The 16,674-nt window shown below is 47.8% G+C and overlaps 6 protein-coding genes across 6 annotated transcripts; 3 read left to right on the top strand and 3 right to left on the bottom strand.

The window, feature by feature from the left end:
• Window positions 1–1,303: 1,303 nt before the first annotated feature.
• N7478_003291 (glutamyl-tRNA(Gln) amidotransferase subunit PET112) lies at window positions 1,304–3,262 on the top strand (the record flags this gene model as incomplete). Its single annotated transcript, XM_056919505.1, has 4 exons — window positions 1,304–1,589; window positions 1,670–1,746; window positions 1,799–1,940; window positions 1,995–3,262. The coding sequence occupies 4 exons, from the start codon at window positions 1,304–1,306 to the stop codon at window positions 3,260–3,262; spliced, it is 1,773 nt and encodes a 590-aa protein (XP_056782663.1).
• A 785-nt stretch (window positions 3,263–4,047) lies between these two features.
• N7478_003290 (arginase) lies at window positions 4,048–5,172 on the top strand (the record flags this gene model as incomplete). Its single annotated transcript, XM_056919504.1, has 3 exons — window positions 4,048–4,134; window positions 4,203–4,792; window positions 4,866–5,172. 3 exons carry the CDS (start codon window positions 4,048–4,050, stop codon window positions 5,170–5,172), a joined length of 984 nt encoding a protein of 327 aa, XP_056782662.1.
• Window positions 5,173–5,905: 733 nt separating this feature from the next.
• Window positions 5,906–6,630, top strand: N7478_003289 (uncharacterized protein; the record flags this gene model as incomplete). Its single annotated transcript, XM_056919503.1, has 3 exons — window positions 5,906–6,057; window positions 6,186–6,460; window positions 6,527–6,630. 3 exons carry the CDS (start codon window positions 5,906–5,908, stop codon window positions 6,628–6,630), a joined length of 531 nt encoding a protein of 176 aa, XP_056782661.1.
• Window positions 6,631–7,337: 707 nt separating this feature from the next.
• On the bottom strand, window positions 7,338–9,928 carry fcpA (protein-serine/threonine phosphatase; the record flags this gene model as incomplete). The annotated part of the gene is made up of 3 exons (XM_056919502.1): window positions 7,338–9,462; window positions 9,542–9,628; window positions 9,681–9,928. 3 exons carry the CDS (start codon window positions 9,926–9,928, stop codon window positions 7,338–7,340), a joined length of 2,460 nt encoding a protein of 819 aa, XP_056782660.1.
• A 1,364-nt stretch (window positions 9,929–11,292) lies between these two features.
• On the bottom strand, window positions 11,293–12,626 carry N7478_003287 (uncharacterized protein; the record flags this gene model as incomplete). Its single annotated transcript, XM_056919501.1, has 3 exons — window positions 11,293–12,236; window positions 12,314–12,464; window positions 12,525–12,626. 3 exons carry the CDS (start codon window positions 12,624–12,626, stop codon window positions 11,293–11,295), a joined length of 1,197 nt encoding a protein of 398 aa, XP_056782659.1.
• An 894-nt stretch (window positions 12,627–13,520) lies between these two features.
• On the bottom strand, window positions 13,521–15,091 carry rpt3 (proteasome regulatory particle base subunit RPT3; the record flags this gene model as incomplete). Its single annotated transcript, XM_056919500.1, has 6 exons — window positions 13,521–13,539; window positions 13,602–14,265; window positions 14,322–14,608; window positions 14,672–14,770; window positions 14,841–14,882; window positions 14,937–15,091. 6 exons carry the CDS (start codon window positions 15,089–15,091, stop codon window positions 13,521–13,523), a joined length of 1,266 nt encoding a protein of 421 aa, XP_056782658.1.
• Between the last annotated feature and the right edge of the window lie 1,583 nt (window positions 15,092–16,674).

Raw genomic sequence — 16,674 nt, 5'->3', positions numbered from 1 at the left:
GTCTGGACAAGACGAAAACAAGGTTTAAGAAGGAAAAGAAAAGATCAAATAGGGCGACAGGGAAAAAAGGAAAGTAGAAAATGGTAAGAGGGAGCGTGATAGTCCAGATGATGTCTCAAGTCTCACCACGCCAGGTCCCCTCTTGACATTCTTCATGTATGTATGACCCAGGACAGATTTGGGAGTCGAGTCCTGCTCTAATTAAATAAAGAGCGAAGAGAGTGCTGCACGTCAGCTTGGTTCCCTTTTTTTTTTCGCAACCCCAGATTAGAAACGAGTTCGGCGTCACCTAGAGACTAAAACGAAACCACGGCGGTAATCTTCTTGGAAATGGAGTGTTGTAATTCGTCGCACAGGGAATCTCCGTCAATCTGAAGCAGATTTAGAAGCGCCGGGGGCTTCAGATCGGGAGCCAATGACGGAAGGTCAGCAAGGAGGTTCCTCGCAATCCCTGCCGATCGTAATGCGGAATCACACAGGTGCTATCCTTTAATATCCTTTTTGTTTTAAATAGTGTAAGATAGTGTTGTTTTCCTTCTGGGTGTGGTACGGAGCACAAGGTTTCAACGAACAAAGCGCCAGTACACGAAAGAAAGAAAAAAGCGTCAGTAGTTTGAAAGATGGGGACACCCGTTATTCAATAGCCCTGTGGGCCCGGACTTGAATAGGAACAAATCAACCGTCATTCCTTTCCGATCCGAGGAACGATGCATGCGTGCCTGAACATAGTTAAGTCATTGGGGACAATGTGTTGGCGAGTCGCTTGTCGATCATCTCCTTGCGTCTGGACCATCTGGCGGTCTGGCACACATTCGCCCCGATTTTTGGGTACCGAAGGATTGAGGGGGATGTGACTAGTCGACTGCCATCATTCCCATCATTCTCGTCATTCTCGGTGCATGGTTGTAATGGTTGTTCATGCAGCTGTGAAGAGGGGGGGGGTGCTATACATAGAACCATTGCATTGTTTTGGAGGGGGTGAAGTGTAGTACACTCTATTGAAGGATCCATGGGCGGTTAGGTTACTATGTCCCACTACTAATACCGGACTACGCACTACATAATGGCTATATACACACTCTCTCCTTATTTTACATAAATAAAAATAATACAAAAACATGTGAATACTCCTAATATGTGCTATGATGTGATACTTCCTTCGATCTACCATCTTACTGTCGTACTAAATCCTTCAAAGTTCAAATAGTGTGATTCATTATGACTCTAGTGCGATCGGCAGATCGCCAAGTCAATCCCGTCCATTCCGCTTCTTCTCCGACTTCACCCTCTGCAACGCGCCTCCATGCTCCGGCCATGGCTCAACAGTGGCGCACGTCGCTGCCTCGGTCGACTAAACCATCCATTAAGACCGTTACTCATCCATCCAACCAATTTATCCTCCCTCCGCAATCTCCACGCTACAAGTGACCGCATCCCTCTCCGCAAACAACTCAAACAAGAAGCCAAGAGTCTGAAATCCCAGAAAAAACAACGCAAAGAGAACGAGGAGGCATCAAGACAGACATGGGAGCTTACAGTTGGGGTGGAAATCCATGCCCAATTGGATACGGCTGCAAAATTATTCTCTAGTATGTTCTTCAATGCGCATAACGGGTACCCTTGGACCCTTGGAAGTTCTTTTCTGACGCGTGATACTTCCTCTCATTAGGAGCGGCTACATCTTCAAGCGATGCCCCCAATTCAAATGTCGCCTTGTTCGACCTGGCATTCCCAGGTAGTCAACCAGTTCGTGTTGACCAGATAACCTACAATATGGGCATGGACTTACACCGCGCAGGAATTCCAAGCAGCTACTCTCCTCCCAGCCCTCCGTGCTGCGATCGCCTTGAACTGTGAAGTCCAACGTGTCAGCCGGTTTGATCGGAAACATTATTTCTACCAAGACCAGCCGGCGGGGTATCAGATCACTCAATACTACGGTCAGTTTCTTTATCCTCGATCGGTCCTTGCCAGCCAAGGCTAATACTACGTAGAACCCTTCGCACGAAATGGCCACGTCGATTTAAATGACTACGACGGTATCGCGCCTGAGGATGGTGAACGGGTCCGCATAGATATCAAGCAGGTCCAATTGGAACAGGATACCGCCAAATCCCAGGAATACCCTCCCTCGACTCAGCTCATCGATTTCAACCGTGTATCTCACCCACTTATTGAGATTATTACCATGCCGCAGATCCATACCCCTGCGACCGCTGCAGCCTGTGTCCGAAAGCTACAATCGATTCTGCAAGCATGCGGGGCTGTCACAACTGGAATGGAGCTTGGTGGTCTGCGTGCCGATGTTAATGTGTCGATACGGCGCCGCGGCGAGGGACCAGGACACTGCCAGTATGACGGCATTTCTGGGCTAGGCCAGCGCACTGAGATCAAAAACTTGAGCAGTTTCAAGGCGATAGAGGATGCTATCATTGCCGAGAAAAACCGCCAGATCAGACTACTGGAAAGCGGCGGTGTTGTCGAGGGTGAGACGCGAGGATGGACCATTGGTAGCACTGAAACTCGCCTTCTCCGAGGCAAAGAGGGTGCCGTCGACTACCGCTACATGCCTGATCCTGACGTTCCTCCACTAGTTATTGGTGAGGATGTGATCGCTCACCTTCAGGAAACCCTGCCTACTTCTCCTGACGCATTACTTGTGCAACTGACGGGCCCCGACTATGGCCTCTCAATTGAGGACGCCAAACCCTTGATCGAGTTGGATGACGGTGCTCGTCTCGAGTATTACCAAGATGTCGTAGACATTCTCTGTGTATTACACGGCGATCTGGATAAATCCTCACAGGTCGTTCTCGCGCGAATGGCTGGAAACTGGGTACTCCATGAATTAGGTGGTCTCTTGACTAAAGCAGACCGGTTCTGGGATGCGGAGATTGTCCCGGCCCGGTCTCTCGCTGAGCTGGTCAATCATCTGCAAATGAAGAAGATTACTGGACCCACGGCGAAGCAGGTACTAGCGATGATTTTCGAAGGAGATCTTCGGCCATTACCCCAACTATTAGAAGAAGATAATCTTCTGCTTCGGCCCTTATCGCGCGAGGAGTACCTGACCTTGGCGAAATCCGCCATTGCTCAGAACCCGAAGATGGTTGAACAGATCCGTAGCAAAAATCAACTGGGGAAACTCGGTTGGTTCGTGGGGCAGATGATGCGCACGGGCGAGAAGGGCCGTGTTGAAGCGCCCAGGGCGGAGGAGGTTCTCCGTGAACTAATCCTGAGCGAAGAAGCAAATACTGTATGATTTTAGTCTCGATGCATGTACTATCTTAGTTTCAACTTTTAGCCACCAATGATACCCTTGTGTATTTCTAATCTCTATATTTCCATTGCACGCTTTTTTCTTTCTTTTTACTTTCCTTCAGATAACTTCAAACCTGATTAAACTCGATCAGCAGTAAGCATTCGAGCGACTTTGTTGTTAGAAACCCTCCCTTGCCGCCCCAGACGCAACCCACAACTCCATTATTCGTGCAAAAAGGAACTCGCAGATGAAATTACGACATCCCTCGGGCCTTTCCCCTCACTAAAATACCAAATGGCAACACGGTGGGACGATTCGGGGCCTCTGGGTGGCCGAAACGGGGCGGCTCTCCTCAACCTGTACTTAACGGAAGCGATGGAGCACCCGGCGGAGCGTCATGATCGTTAAGTGCAGGTTTTAGCGATGGTTGCTACTCACAAGCCGGAACGATCCAAGACCGGGTTAAAAAAGGGGGTTTAGGTCATTTATCAGTCAAGATATAAATTTGGCTTGAATTCCTCTTGAAAATCCCCTTTTCTATCCTGATATCCTCAAGTTTACTTTGATCCTTTGTCTTTGTGACCCTCTTTCAATCTTGATCCGATCCACTTTTTTTTCGCCTATCTTATCGCAGATCACTTAGATCTGGAGTCCATCTGTCTTCAACCTCCATACATTGGTTCCTTAAACTGCTTGAAACTATTGGAAATCGCTGCGCATTACCATTAGAATTTACTGCAGTTCTTCCATTTAACCTTCAACAACCTACATATCCCACACGCACGATGACGCAACCATCCACCATCGCCTCGCGCTTCTTGTCCCACCCCAACCAGCTCGGTGTGGTAGCTGTCGGGTTCAATGGCGGACAGGTATGGAAACTTGACCTTGGACATGAGACGATTCCAATATACCAGAATGCTAAAAAATCACATAACAGATGAAAAAGGGCGTCGAAGCCGCCCCAATGGCCCTGATCGAATCCGGCCTCCTCACCCAACTGAGCGAGGACCTCGAATATGACATCCACCACGATAACACCGTCCACTACTACGAGAAAGATATTCCATCCGAGGACCAAGATCCCCCTCACCGAAACATGAAGAAGCCCCGTGCTGTCAGCGCCGTTACCGAGCGACTAAGCTCCCAGGTGTACAACTACGCCAAGGATGGCAAGTTCGTCCTTACTCTGGGCGGCGACCACTCCATCGCTATTGGTACGGTTTCCGGTACCGCGAAGGCAATCCGTGAGCGTTTGGGTCGTGAGATGGCGGTCATTTGGGTTGACGCCCATGCCGATATCAATATTCCTGAGATGAGCCCTAGTGGTAACATCCACGGTATGCCTATGGCGTTCCTGACTCGGTTGGCGAAGGAAGATAAGCCCGATATATTCGGCTGGTTGAAGGATGAGCACATTGTCAGCACTCGGAAGCTGGTGTACATTGGTCTTCGGGATGTGGATCGAGGCGAGAAGAAAATCTTGCGTGATAATGGAATTAAGGCATTCAGCATGCACGATATCGACCGGTATGTTTTCCTTGATACTTTGACTCGCTATTACGTCCGAGAACTATATAACTAACTTTTTTGTCTTTATTAGCCATGGCATTGGTCGCGTTGTCGAGATGGCTCTCGCATACATTGGAAACGATACTCCTATTCATCTATCCTTTGATGTCGATGCGCTGGACCCCCAGTGGGCTCCTAGCACCGGTACTCCAGTTCGCGGTGGTCTCACTCTTCGTGAAGGTGATTTTATCTGCGAGGCCGTGCATGAGACAGGTAACCTGGTCGCTATGGACCTGGTAGAGGTTAACCCCAACCTACAAGAAACAGCCGGTGCCGCGGAGACTATTCGCGCGGGATGCTCGTTGGTCCGCAGTGCACTGGGCGATACCCTCTTGTAATATGATACTAGTTTATCTTTTCGCGATTTTCTTTTGTTTTTTAGATGACCATCATGAGATTTAGAAAAGAGTCTTTGAGAATATAATAAAAGATTTTGATGACATTCACCTTATTGTACTACATAGTATACCCACGGGTATAGTCCCGGAGTAGAGAGCGGGTTCCACCACGCGTATACAAAATCCCCTGCCACCTTAATTTCCGCTGATCAGCCCGATTCCCCCGCCTCCTCTAAATCTTTCTTTCTTTCTCACTTTTTCTCACTCTTTCCATTCCAGTTACGCTGCCAAGTCTCTTGTCTTTTATTTCCGACAATATATACTGTCATCGACAAGTCAAGATCTCACCTTGACGTTGCGCCTTTCGGCGCCCGATGCGCTGCCCTTATCGCGTTTTCCCCAGATCCAAACCAAACCCAACCCCGTTCCACAGGCTTGCGCTTTGCGCCATTGGGTTTACAAACTTCGCAGCCCTGTTTGAAGCCAGAAACGTCCTAATTGAATCGGGCATACTGCATCACTCTCGTTGAATCATATATATCGCAATCGCAATCGCATCTCGTCGCATCTCATCTCTTCATACTCGAAATCACCTCCATCAAAACATCAACAAAGCAACAACAATAATAACTCGCCGAGCGCACTCGACTACAAAGACCAAGACCGAAACCCCTTCATTCATACCTGATCCGACCACCGAAATACCGAAACACCCATCACTCTACAGCCCATCATGCCTATCATGCAAAAACGCCTAAGCTATCACTGGCCCGAGATCCAGCTCAACATCTGGCTCATCGTCGTCCTAGCAGGCTCAGCAACATGTCTCGGTATCTTCTCCTGGTTCATGGTAATACAATCAACAATGCACCTCGGCACACCATGGTAAGTCCATCAAACTTCCATCTTATCGATCTATCATATCCTATCCGCATTCCTCGGGAACTCCACCTCCAACCTCAATCCTAACCTCCACTTTACACTTTACATACTAACTAAGTAACTTCTCACAGGCTCTTCCCATTCATGGTGACAACCAGCGCTCTAGCAGTAACCTTCATCTTCGTCGTCCTAGGCCTAATCACCCGCCGCCTTCTCTTACCCGGCATCCTAATACTGGGCAGCTTCATCCTCTTCGTCCTGTTCTTAACAGGTCTGATTGAAACATCTTTACAACTCTACGGCGTGGTGGGGAACATAAACAGCAATTGCCAGAATTATGTGGTCAATGATAAGTCGAGGGGGAATAATATCAATACGTTAGCCTGGTTAACGCAGATAACTATTTGTGAGTCTTATGTGGCTAGCCATTTGAAAAGAAAGGATAATATACTGATTTGATTCGTGTTGATAGGTAATTGCTGGAAAACGGCGTTTGCATTTGAGCTTGTCAATGTCATCTTTTATATTTGGATGATGGTGATGTCCTGGCAGGTTCATCGGAATTATTATCATTGATTTATTTCATTTGATTTCATTTGATTTGACTTGATTTGACTTGATTTGACTTGACTTGACTTGACTTGACTTGATTTACTTACCTTTTTGAATTCTTGAGAATAAGTTTAGGATTTGTTTTTTTCTTCTTTTCTTCTTTTCTTCTTGGTCTTATTTCTTGAAATTTTCTTTTTTCATTGTGATACCATATTTTTGCATTGAGCTGGCGTTTTTATGAGCATTATGAACCTTCAGCGATATATCTAAAATAGTCTTTGAATATGAGGGACACGAAATCCATTGGTTTTAATGCTGCATATACGACTTTAATCTACATATGTACGCAAAGGCTAAAGTGATTCAAAGTCTCAAAGTCATGATCGATTTCTGGATTTTTATTCTTTTGAAAGACTGTACATGGGCGGGGAAAAAGCCTCAACGAGAACATGCCCTGTGTTAAACGGCCGCCAGGGTTCTGATTCTATCCACATATAACTTGAACAAGTAGATAGATAAACACTGAGGCTATCCCACAGAATATGCATCAAAGAAGACAGAGAAGATCAACATAAACGCCATCGCTATGCCAGAGGCGCATTGCCACTGCATTTGAAATCTGGAGATGGAACAAAGAAAAGAAAACACAGTCGAATCGAAGAGTAGAATGTAGATTGAACAAAATGGTAGGAAGACAATGATAGAGGAGGACGAGAGACATACAGAGAAGATCATTCATTCTCATCAACAATGTCCTCGTCTCCAGCCTCGTCCTCGTCATTCTCAAATGCAGCAAGCATCTCTCGTTCCAGATCATCTTCGTCATCATCTGGGTTCTCGGGATGCCCGTCATCAGAGCCAGCGTTACTGGCAGCTGCTTTGTCGATGTCTTGCTCCTGCTCCGCCCGTTCTCTGGAAGGTAATCCGTTGTTCTCGGTTGTTGCAACACTCGCGACTTCTCGAAGGCCAGTGCTTCGCTCGTATGAACGCTTGATCCGTTGCGAGAGCCGAGAGCCTTGTTTGTCTTCATCATCCTCATCCTCGGTAGACTCGTCATCGGTGCCTACATCTGCTCCTTCGCCGCGTTTCCGTTTCTTACTCGCTGCGGCCGAGTCATCTCCCCCCGCATCGTTGTCGCTCTCGCTCTCGTCATCACTGCCGAGGAAATCCCTAAGTTCGTCATGTACAGCTGCCTGTTCGTTTTCGTCATATCCGACAGGCGAATGGTCATCCAGCCCCGTCTCTCTAAAAATGTCTTCTGAATCGGGATTGCCTTCGTCTTCGGTGAACATGGAGCCTGTCGCCTCGTCTGAAGACGACAACCAGGAGCTGTCGGCGAGTTCTCGTGACTTGGGCGAAAGGGGCTCACCACGGTCGTCTGGATGAACGGGAAGTAGGTAAGGCTCTTCATCTAGATGCCTCCAACTTACTAAGGAGTCTAGAAGCCACTGCGTTGTGACGATCTTGACGTCGGGCCATCGTGTAGCTTCGCGCACCTTAGCAGTTCGGTTTCGGCCAGCTACGAGATGAGTCGTCCGGCCGTTTATTCTTGACGAAATGACAATGCCAAAGCTCATCGCCCAACGAGAGATATCAGCATTCTTGGTATCTGTCCCCAGAGGAAGAACGCCAGAAAAAACAACGACAATTCCCCCGAGAATCCGAGATTTTATTTTGGGCATGATATCCTTGACATCAGGGACCAGCTTTAAGTCAACGTCCTTGTCTTTCAAGGGCGCTCTCTCCCCCCTCAGAGCTGCCACACGGCCCCCAAGACCACTAGTACGTGTTCTGTCGTATTCATCGAAGAATTTGGCGTGCACTTGCTCCAGTCGTTCTTGTAGTTGGAAGAGCTCTCGATCATGATCTTCAAGTAGGTGGTGTCGGTGTTTGTTTTCTTGGGGTTCTTCAATACTAGAAGTGGACTCGTGGCTCTCAGCTGAGCCGTCATCTTCTGCATCTAATTCTTTTTGTTTTTGTAGCAGTGGGCGATCTTCGACTTGGTGCAAGATAGTTTCCTCCTGGGCGTTGGTCTGTTCTGCCCGCAATCTTGGATCATCGCCACCGCCCATCGTGACAAGTTGTGCTAATGCGGAAACATCACCTTCTCCAGTCGGTTTGTCAACTGCTCCGTTGGCATGATCTTCCTTCGTTTCAGGCTTCGGGGACTTGGCGACCGCCTTATTATTCGTTTCACCAATATCCTGCTTCTGCGGCAAGAAACTGGAGTTAATGTCTCCGATCCCCACAAAGAAATCATAAGGAGAAACTTTTATGAGGTTTTTGTTCCAACTCCACACATCACCGCGATCATCAATGATGACAACCATTTTTGTGTCAGTTGGGAATAGACGGTGGAGGTTTTTGGCTGTCAAGCTTCCACTTTCATCGCGACTTAGAATTCGATCTCCGAAAAGCTTGCGTGTCGGATCAATGATATCTGCAATGTTTTGTGCATATGCACGAGTGCCCATGGTGTAGATATGCAATTCATACAGCTCTGCGATATTCTGCAGGAAATCTTCCAGTCCGGGCCGGAGTTTGATGTAGTACCAACAGCCGCGCATTCCCGGTCCGTCGTCGATCAATCTGAATTGCCTGACATCCCTTAGTGCTTCGTAGTTGGGGTTATCCTTGTCCTCTTTCCATTCTCCAACGGTAGGATCTACGGTGGCATGGATGATGGTCTGATCAAGATCTACTACAAGCGAGAGACGCTTGGATGCCAAAAGACGACGCTTGGCATCTTCTTCAACACGATTAGCCTCCTTCTCACTGACAGTCAAGGCGGTATTGTCATGGGACATCTGAATCGGAGCGCGCATGGAGTCCATCATTTCGGTATTGTAGGATGCTCTATCCGCGAAATAAAAAGGTCATCGGTTAGCATATTAACGTCTTTTTTTTTTCAGTGAACAACAAAGGATATACACACTCAGTCATGTCCTTTCCACACTCAGCACACATTCCACCATATTGAACCTCGTGAGCACAAGGCTCGGCGATTTCTACAACATCCATCCTAAACAAATCATTAATTGGCTGAACCAGCACGTCGTGAAAAGAGAGCTCACGGTCCATCAATAATATCTCCTTCGCAAATCTTCCACTCCTCAACCTGACCATCAACGGTCGACTCAAAACGAGTAGGGAAATTCCGTTCCTTCCATTCCGTCTCGCCCCATATGTTTATTTCTTCAACCTTAGTCTTGTAGTTATACCGAAACAACGCCTCATCCTTTTTAACCTCATCACCCGCGCTTTTAAGCAACGACGTGATTGTTATCGGGTAGTGCAAGCTGTACGGCAGACGGAGAAGCATATTTGCTTCCAACGCACTCCCAGGCGACGAAATCCACAGGGTACTGGTCAATGACTCAACAAGCCCAGTATCCCCGGGACAGTATCTACCACTTCTAGTTCGTAGCTTTGACAGCGCAGAGAAAGCGCAAGCGGAATTGAATTAGACGTGGCGTGACGTGGATATGATCGCGTGCGCTTCAAGTTATGAAGCCATCACCGACACGCGACGCGTGGTAGGTATGTTCTTGGTTCGTGGTTCGGGAGGAGTATTCGAGGATGGAAGAAAAAGACAAGACGATAGTCTTTTTCCTTGGTCTTTCAGCCTGTTGGGAAGGGTAAGTGCTTAAAGGTGAAACGCGCGAGGGTAGAAAGCTTGTGAATGGAAAGTCGCCACACGAAACGGATGAAAGGGAAACGGTGTGCGCCTCACTCAATCTGGCGGTGGGTGGCAAAAATAGAATAGGCGCCAGGAACTGACGGTGGGTGTCAGGGATCGGGTTTTTAAAGGTGAGAAGAATGCTTGCGATCGGAGAAGGGCAAGCTCTGGGGTGCGGGGACTGCTTTGAACTTGAAGAGCTCCGCTTATGTCAACCTTTTGTCCACCGCCTCCGAGGAACATACCATCTACATACTGTAGTATGGGCCCAGAGTTCATATTGTGGATTTCGGATGACAGTTTTGATTTTCTCAAGAGTTCGGATCAGATTATGTTTTCATTCCAATATACTATCCTAATGAAGGTTTGTAAACTAGGATTAGTTGGTTGCCCCCACCCCATACTTAGAGCAACCTCCTCGGCCCAGATTACCAGCTATGATTGGCCGTCCGCTTGTCACTGAACGGCTTTGCTGCAGTTACGGGCCAGCCACTACCTAGCTATATTAAAATCGGGAAATGTTAGCTTCGACCGGAAACTGGAGCTATTATAATCGATCGTTTGGAATATACCAGATACATTAGACGTGCAATAGGTGAAGCCATTATATTACGTTGACAACAAGTTTACATAACAAGGAAGCAGGGCAGATCAATATCAAGCAATATGAACGAGAGATGTAAAGTAAAAGTCATACAGCATCAGGAGGACAGATTGCGCAGACAGTATTCATCGATGGTCAAGCGTAGGAGTGGAAGCCATGCTGATCAAGAATAGAAAACAAAAAAGAAAGCCCGAAAATAAGACAATAAGAACGATCAAATCAACTCAATATTGGTTTGGTTTATGCTTGTATTGGTGAATTGGAGAGTACGGTTTGACCCGACACTTTACCCTCCAAATGAAAGCCGCATATACAAAACTGTATATACGAGACATTCCCGGATTCCTGGCTTTAGGTTCATCGAAAGCTACCACTGAACAAAGTCATTTATTGGATTAGTGACTTATTTAGCCTTAGCAAGACCAACGGAGTTGTTGCCGAGGTCATAGATGCTGTAGTACTTGCGCAGGAAAGCATCACCCAGGATGGCCAAAGGACCGACGGGCTCAGGCATATCCATACCCATGAAGGTACTAATGCAAGAGCCTGAGACCTCCAGGATGTAGTCGAAGGGAGTGATGGTGAAGTCATGGCCGCTCAGGGTGAAGGTGAGGTCGGGCAAAGAATCACGCTTGTCACACTCGACGCTGTACTGGCCAGTGAAGCCCTTGGTAGCTCCGATCTGCTTGTTCAGGAGCTCAGCGAGAGTAGAGGGCAGAGCAATGAGAGAAGTACCAGTGTCAAGGATGACACCAGTGTTGTCAAGCTCGGCAGATTCCTCGCCAAGCTTAATGGCGTTGAGTTCGACCTCCCAGTAGGCCTTGCGGCGCAGAGGAATGGTAGTGATCTCGCCGGTGTAGTGGCTCTTGTCCACACCACCGAAGGTGACCTCAGAGTCGTCTCCCTCCTTGGTGGAATCGCCAAGGTAGAAGGCGAAAAGGGGCTCATCCAGCAGACCCTGGTTGAGCATATTGTAGAAAGGAGGAACCATCTTGTTGACTGAGATGGTGTCGTATCCCAGACCTAGGATACCATCAAACCGGCCAAAAGCAAAGGCCAGGCCGGGCTCGCTGATTGCTTCGGCAAAGTCCTGGTTCTTGACCTTCAGGTCGCCAATCTGGAGCGTATCCTGAGAAACAAAACCACTCAGGCTGCCAGAACCATACCGAATTTCGAAATCGGTACCATTCTTCTCGTATGTGCTGGACGAAGATGAATCGTACGTGCTGTGGAGGAAACAAGCGATGGAGTTGCACCCTGATGATGGAACCCACAGGTTGGAACTACCAGTGTCAAGGACAACCTTGAAAGTCTGGGGAGGAGTTCCGATGGTAACCTCAGAGAAGTCTTAAAGTAGACAAAGAGTCAGTATTTATATGATCCGGGGTGTATGAATGGTAACGGATAAGCAAAGGATAGCTTACACTGGGCGTTCAAGAAGTTGTCAACCAGGACATCATGGCCAGCATTGGGCTTGAAGCCGGTATCCTGGAACATCTCCTCGTGTCGCTCAGGACGGATGCCCATATACTTCTGGCCCAAGCTGTGGACATGAGCGTCGATGTTGTGGGTTGCCTGAGATAGCTAATCAGCTGGGGATGTCGCCTAAAGCGGTATTGATTGATTGATGCTTACCAGCTGCTCGCTGAGAGGGACCTTGTTAAGCTTGAGCTTGTGAACCTCCGCAGAGGCACTGCCCAGCAGCGCAGAGGCTGTCAAGAGGGCAAAAGACTTCATGATGGATAAAGCGTGTAGATGATGATGAACGGAGAGAGGTGATGAGGAAGATAAGAGGGAGCTGGGGGCGGAGTGACTGGAGACGGAGATCGGCATAACGTGACGGGAGTGCGTCATCTCCCGGAATCAGCTGGGTCCGGTATGGGTTACACCCCCAGCGTATTCTGCTTCCGTTTTTTTGGACATCCTACGCTTGATAGATCATATATCCAACAAGTCACGTTGAAAGAAGAAAATAAAACTTCAAACTATTATTATATAGGCACTACAAATCTATCTCTCCATAGTCATTTTCAAAGCATTAATTCTGGCGGAGTTGTCTGCGTATAGTCCGTATCCGGGAGGGGGTTGGGTGCCTAGCATGGCGCTAACTAGAGAGGGGTCAGAGCGAACTGGTACCTGGCAGCAGCGATGAGGTGGCAAGGGGTGTCTAATCCTTGATTTTTAGACCTTTTGCATAGATCGCCAGGCAATCACAAATCAAATCCTTTGTCCAAAGCCTTGTTACTCTGGTACCAGTATTGAATGTTACTTCTGCCCAGGTGGCCGGTATTTGAGGTCCCGAGGTTCTTTGGTCCTACCTTGGGAGCGGGAGTCCCACCGCCGCTATCTTTTGGCCCAGACCCTGACTATTCGTTGTACAGTCCCCCGGATCTCCCAAATACATGAATCTACTACACGTATGTATAGGCGTTTAAAAGGGAATACAGGTTTTCCTATGTAGCATTTCCTCAAAGGGGCAGCCATGCACTTACAAGATACAATGAAATAGATCATCTATGGATTCCCAAGTGTCACGGATTATTGATAATACAACAAAAAAGAGGGGAAAGGCAACATTCCACCATGCACCCATACCCCACCATACCGAGCGTACCCAACACACCATCCCATTTATCGGTAGAAGTCAGGTCTGTATATTCATTAGTTGCACGAACCCAATAGTATAGAAGACAAAGTAGAGGTGGAACATACCGATCGTCATCGTGGCCACTCTTCACCTGGGCGGAATAAGCATCCTCAAGGTCGGACTGGATGATGTTGTACCGGTTCTTGCGAACCGCTCGAAGACCGGCCTCTTGCATGATAGCTGCAATCACGGCACCTGACAAGGGTTCGTTGCGTACAATCAAGGAATCCAGATCCACCTCCGGGGACAGAGACATTTTCGACGCAATAGTAGAGAAAATTAGTCGGCGTTCACGTCGGTCACGCAGGTTAGGAAACTCGATCTTACGATCGAGACGACCTGGACGCAGCAAAGCGGGATCCAGAGTGTCAGCTCGATTGGTGGCCATGATAACCTTGACATTGCTGCTCTGCTCGAAACCGTCCATTTGGTTCAGCAACTCGAGCAGAATACGTTGGACTTCACGGTCAGCGCCGGTCTGGGCGTCGAAACGTTTGGTAGCGATAGCATCGATTTCATCAATGAAAATGATGGCGGGAGAGTTCTCGCGCGCCATTCGGAAAACATCGCGGACCATACGAGGACCTTCTCCCAGGTACTTTTGTACGAATTCTGATCCGTTCACACGGATGAAGCTGGCGGTTGTGCTGTTCGCCACTGCTTTGACAAGCATGGTCTTACCGGTACCGGGAGGGCCGTAGAGCAAGACACCACGGGGAGGGTCAATACCTGCATGAAATTAGCATGGCGGTTGTGATATGTGTAACGAATGTTTTAAGACCCACCAATTTGTTTGTAAAGATCGAAGTGCGTCAACGGCAGCTCGACAGCTTCCCGGATCTCCTGCTTCTGCATGTCCAAACCACCAACATCGGCGTATGTCACATCAGGCTTCTCATTCTCACCAAGCATGGCAATTGAGGAGTCGGCCTCTGGGGGGAGAATATCAACCAACGCATTGGAGTGTCGGTGGAGGGCGACCGAGGATGATGGCTTCAGCTTCTCGCGGTCGAGTGTGGACAGGATACGAACGACGTAATTGGACCCGGTTGAGCTCTGTACGATACCCGTGCTAAAAGATGCCCGTTAGCGATCAAAATCTCGTCAAATGAGCTCCGAATACAGCCTGACATACTTCTGGTCGATAGCTTCCATGAATTGTCCGATCACCAGTGGCACACTCTGTATCCGTTTGATCTCCTCCTGTGCCCGAACAAGCTCCCTCTTCAGGCTCCTAGAATCATCCAAAGGGGTTAGAAATCTGCTCGTCCTATAAGTCTCCAATGAAGATGATAGGAGCATACCTCTGCTCATCCTTGATGTATTCCTCCTGCAGTTGAATATATCTGGGGAGGCGATTAGTCCAAGCTTGGCTATGGGTTCAGAAGAGCCTAGCATACTCTAGATGTCTCTGTAATCGCTTCAGAGTAGCGTATTCATCATTTCCATCAGCGCCTGTTCCCTCCAAGGAGTCCAAGGCTCCAAGGGCGTCCAGGGCCGGCTTGGGGAGAGGCGTGACGCTATTTGCCGGGTTTTCCACGGCGACGTCTCCCATGGTGAGATTTTTTAAAGGTGGTTCCTAGGCAATTTAAAATGGTGTGAATAAATAGAAATGATGATTGGATGTGGTTTCGTGGACGTTATGAATGCGCGATGAGGAGTTCGGGGATGTGATGTGTCTTGGAGCTCGATCAATCGGGCTATTGGGAGCTTACGGTATGGTCACGTGATTCTCCTCGGATCGAACAGAGTGGAATGTCCAATGTTTGAACCAGATCTTTTTGGTTTTAAGTGGCGTATGTGTATATTCTATTTCTTTTTGGGATACATATGTATTCTGTCATGAGTTATCTTTTAATAGAGGACATTTCAACTACTTTTTTACGTGAAATTGAGATGTGCAGTTCCAAGGTTCAATTGGGCTGCGGATTACGTCGATGGATCTCAGTATATGTATACCTCCAGGGTTTATTCAACACGACCTCGGGAGCTTAGAAAGTGACTCTTTTTTTTTTTTTTTTTTTTTTAAAGGCCTCCTAAATAAATATTCCAATGGGAAAGAAATCTTATTGTCAAAGATTTATTTTATCTCCAAGCTTCTTTTAGACAAATGTTCCAGGTTCTCTACAATATATTTGCAGACTACTACTACTACTACTACTACTACTACTGCTACTACTACTACTACTACTACTAGGTAGGTACTGCGCTTCAGCCCCAAGGCTTACTACTTAGTATATATTGTAGTGTCCCATATGGTCGTACTACAGGCTGGCTATCACACGTCAGGGCCATAGTGAAAGAAACACATTTACCCCCGGGGCCGAGTCATGATATTAACAGCGGGTCCTTGAAGAACTTTGGAAGTCACGATGGCCTGTGCCCCAAATCAGCCTTTCGGAATTTCCTGTATTCATGACATGTTTCAGGGTGATCGGTGCTCAGGTGGTCAGATTGTACAAGCCAAGTTCGTGGCATGGCCAATAAGGCGGGACTACGTTTTACGATTTGTAGCGGGCGATGCAGATCCAGCTGATAGATTCCTCGGAACAAGAGATCATTTGAAAGTCGAAGTGCTAGCTAATTTGGCTATTTTTCACCTTTTCCTAGCCTTTTCTAGCTCTGCCATTGAGCCCGGACCCAATCATGAGAGTGGAGCAGGCCCGCGGCTAGGTGGGACAGGTACAAGAGACCATGATTTTTCCCATGCGGATCGAGTCGGATCCTTGCCACTGGGTGGAGGGGGAAACCCAGTCTTGGCCTCTGCGTCTTTGCTGGTGCATTTGAGAGGATTGCTCGAAATGTTTTTTGTCAAAGGAGGGTTTTTGTTCGGATTTTCCCCCCATTTCCCTTCATGAACGAGGATTGGGCGTCATGATTAACAGACGCTAGCCCGAGCTTTATATAAGGAGCGCCCAAGTCCACAACCTCACACCCCGGAGTTTCTTCTTATTTTTATTTTTACCATTTTATTTTTTCCCCATGAATCTTTCCCCCTTTTCTTTACAGTCCTTGAATTTGAATTTCCTTTCTTTCTGGAGATCATTTTCGTGCGGCCCGATTAGCCTAGCATCCCCAAGTATACAGACTAACCTGACTAGGCGAAGACCGTTGGAATGGATCATCGCTTGCTTCATT

The sequence above is a fragment of the Penicillium angulare genome (assembly GCF_028827245.1).
Source record: "Penicillium angulare strain IBT 27051 chromosome Unknown utg000003l_segment0_segment0, whole genome shotgun sequence".
In the NCBI taxonomy this organism is placed as follows: domain Eukaryota; kingdom Fungi; phylum Ascomycota; class Eurotiomycetes; order Eurotiales; family Aspergillaceae; genus Penicillium; species Penicillium angulare.
Note: the sequence above shows the minus strand (reverse complement) of the source record. Positions and strands in the feature narration are given on the sequence as shown.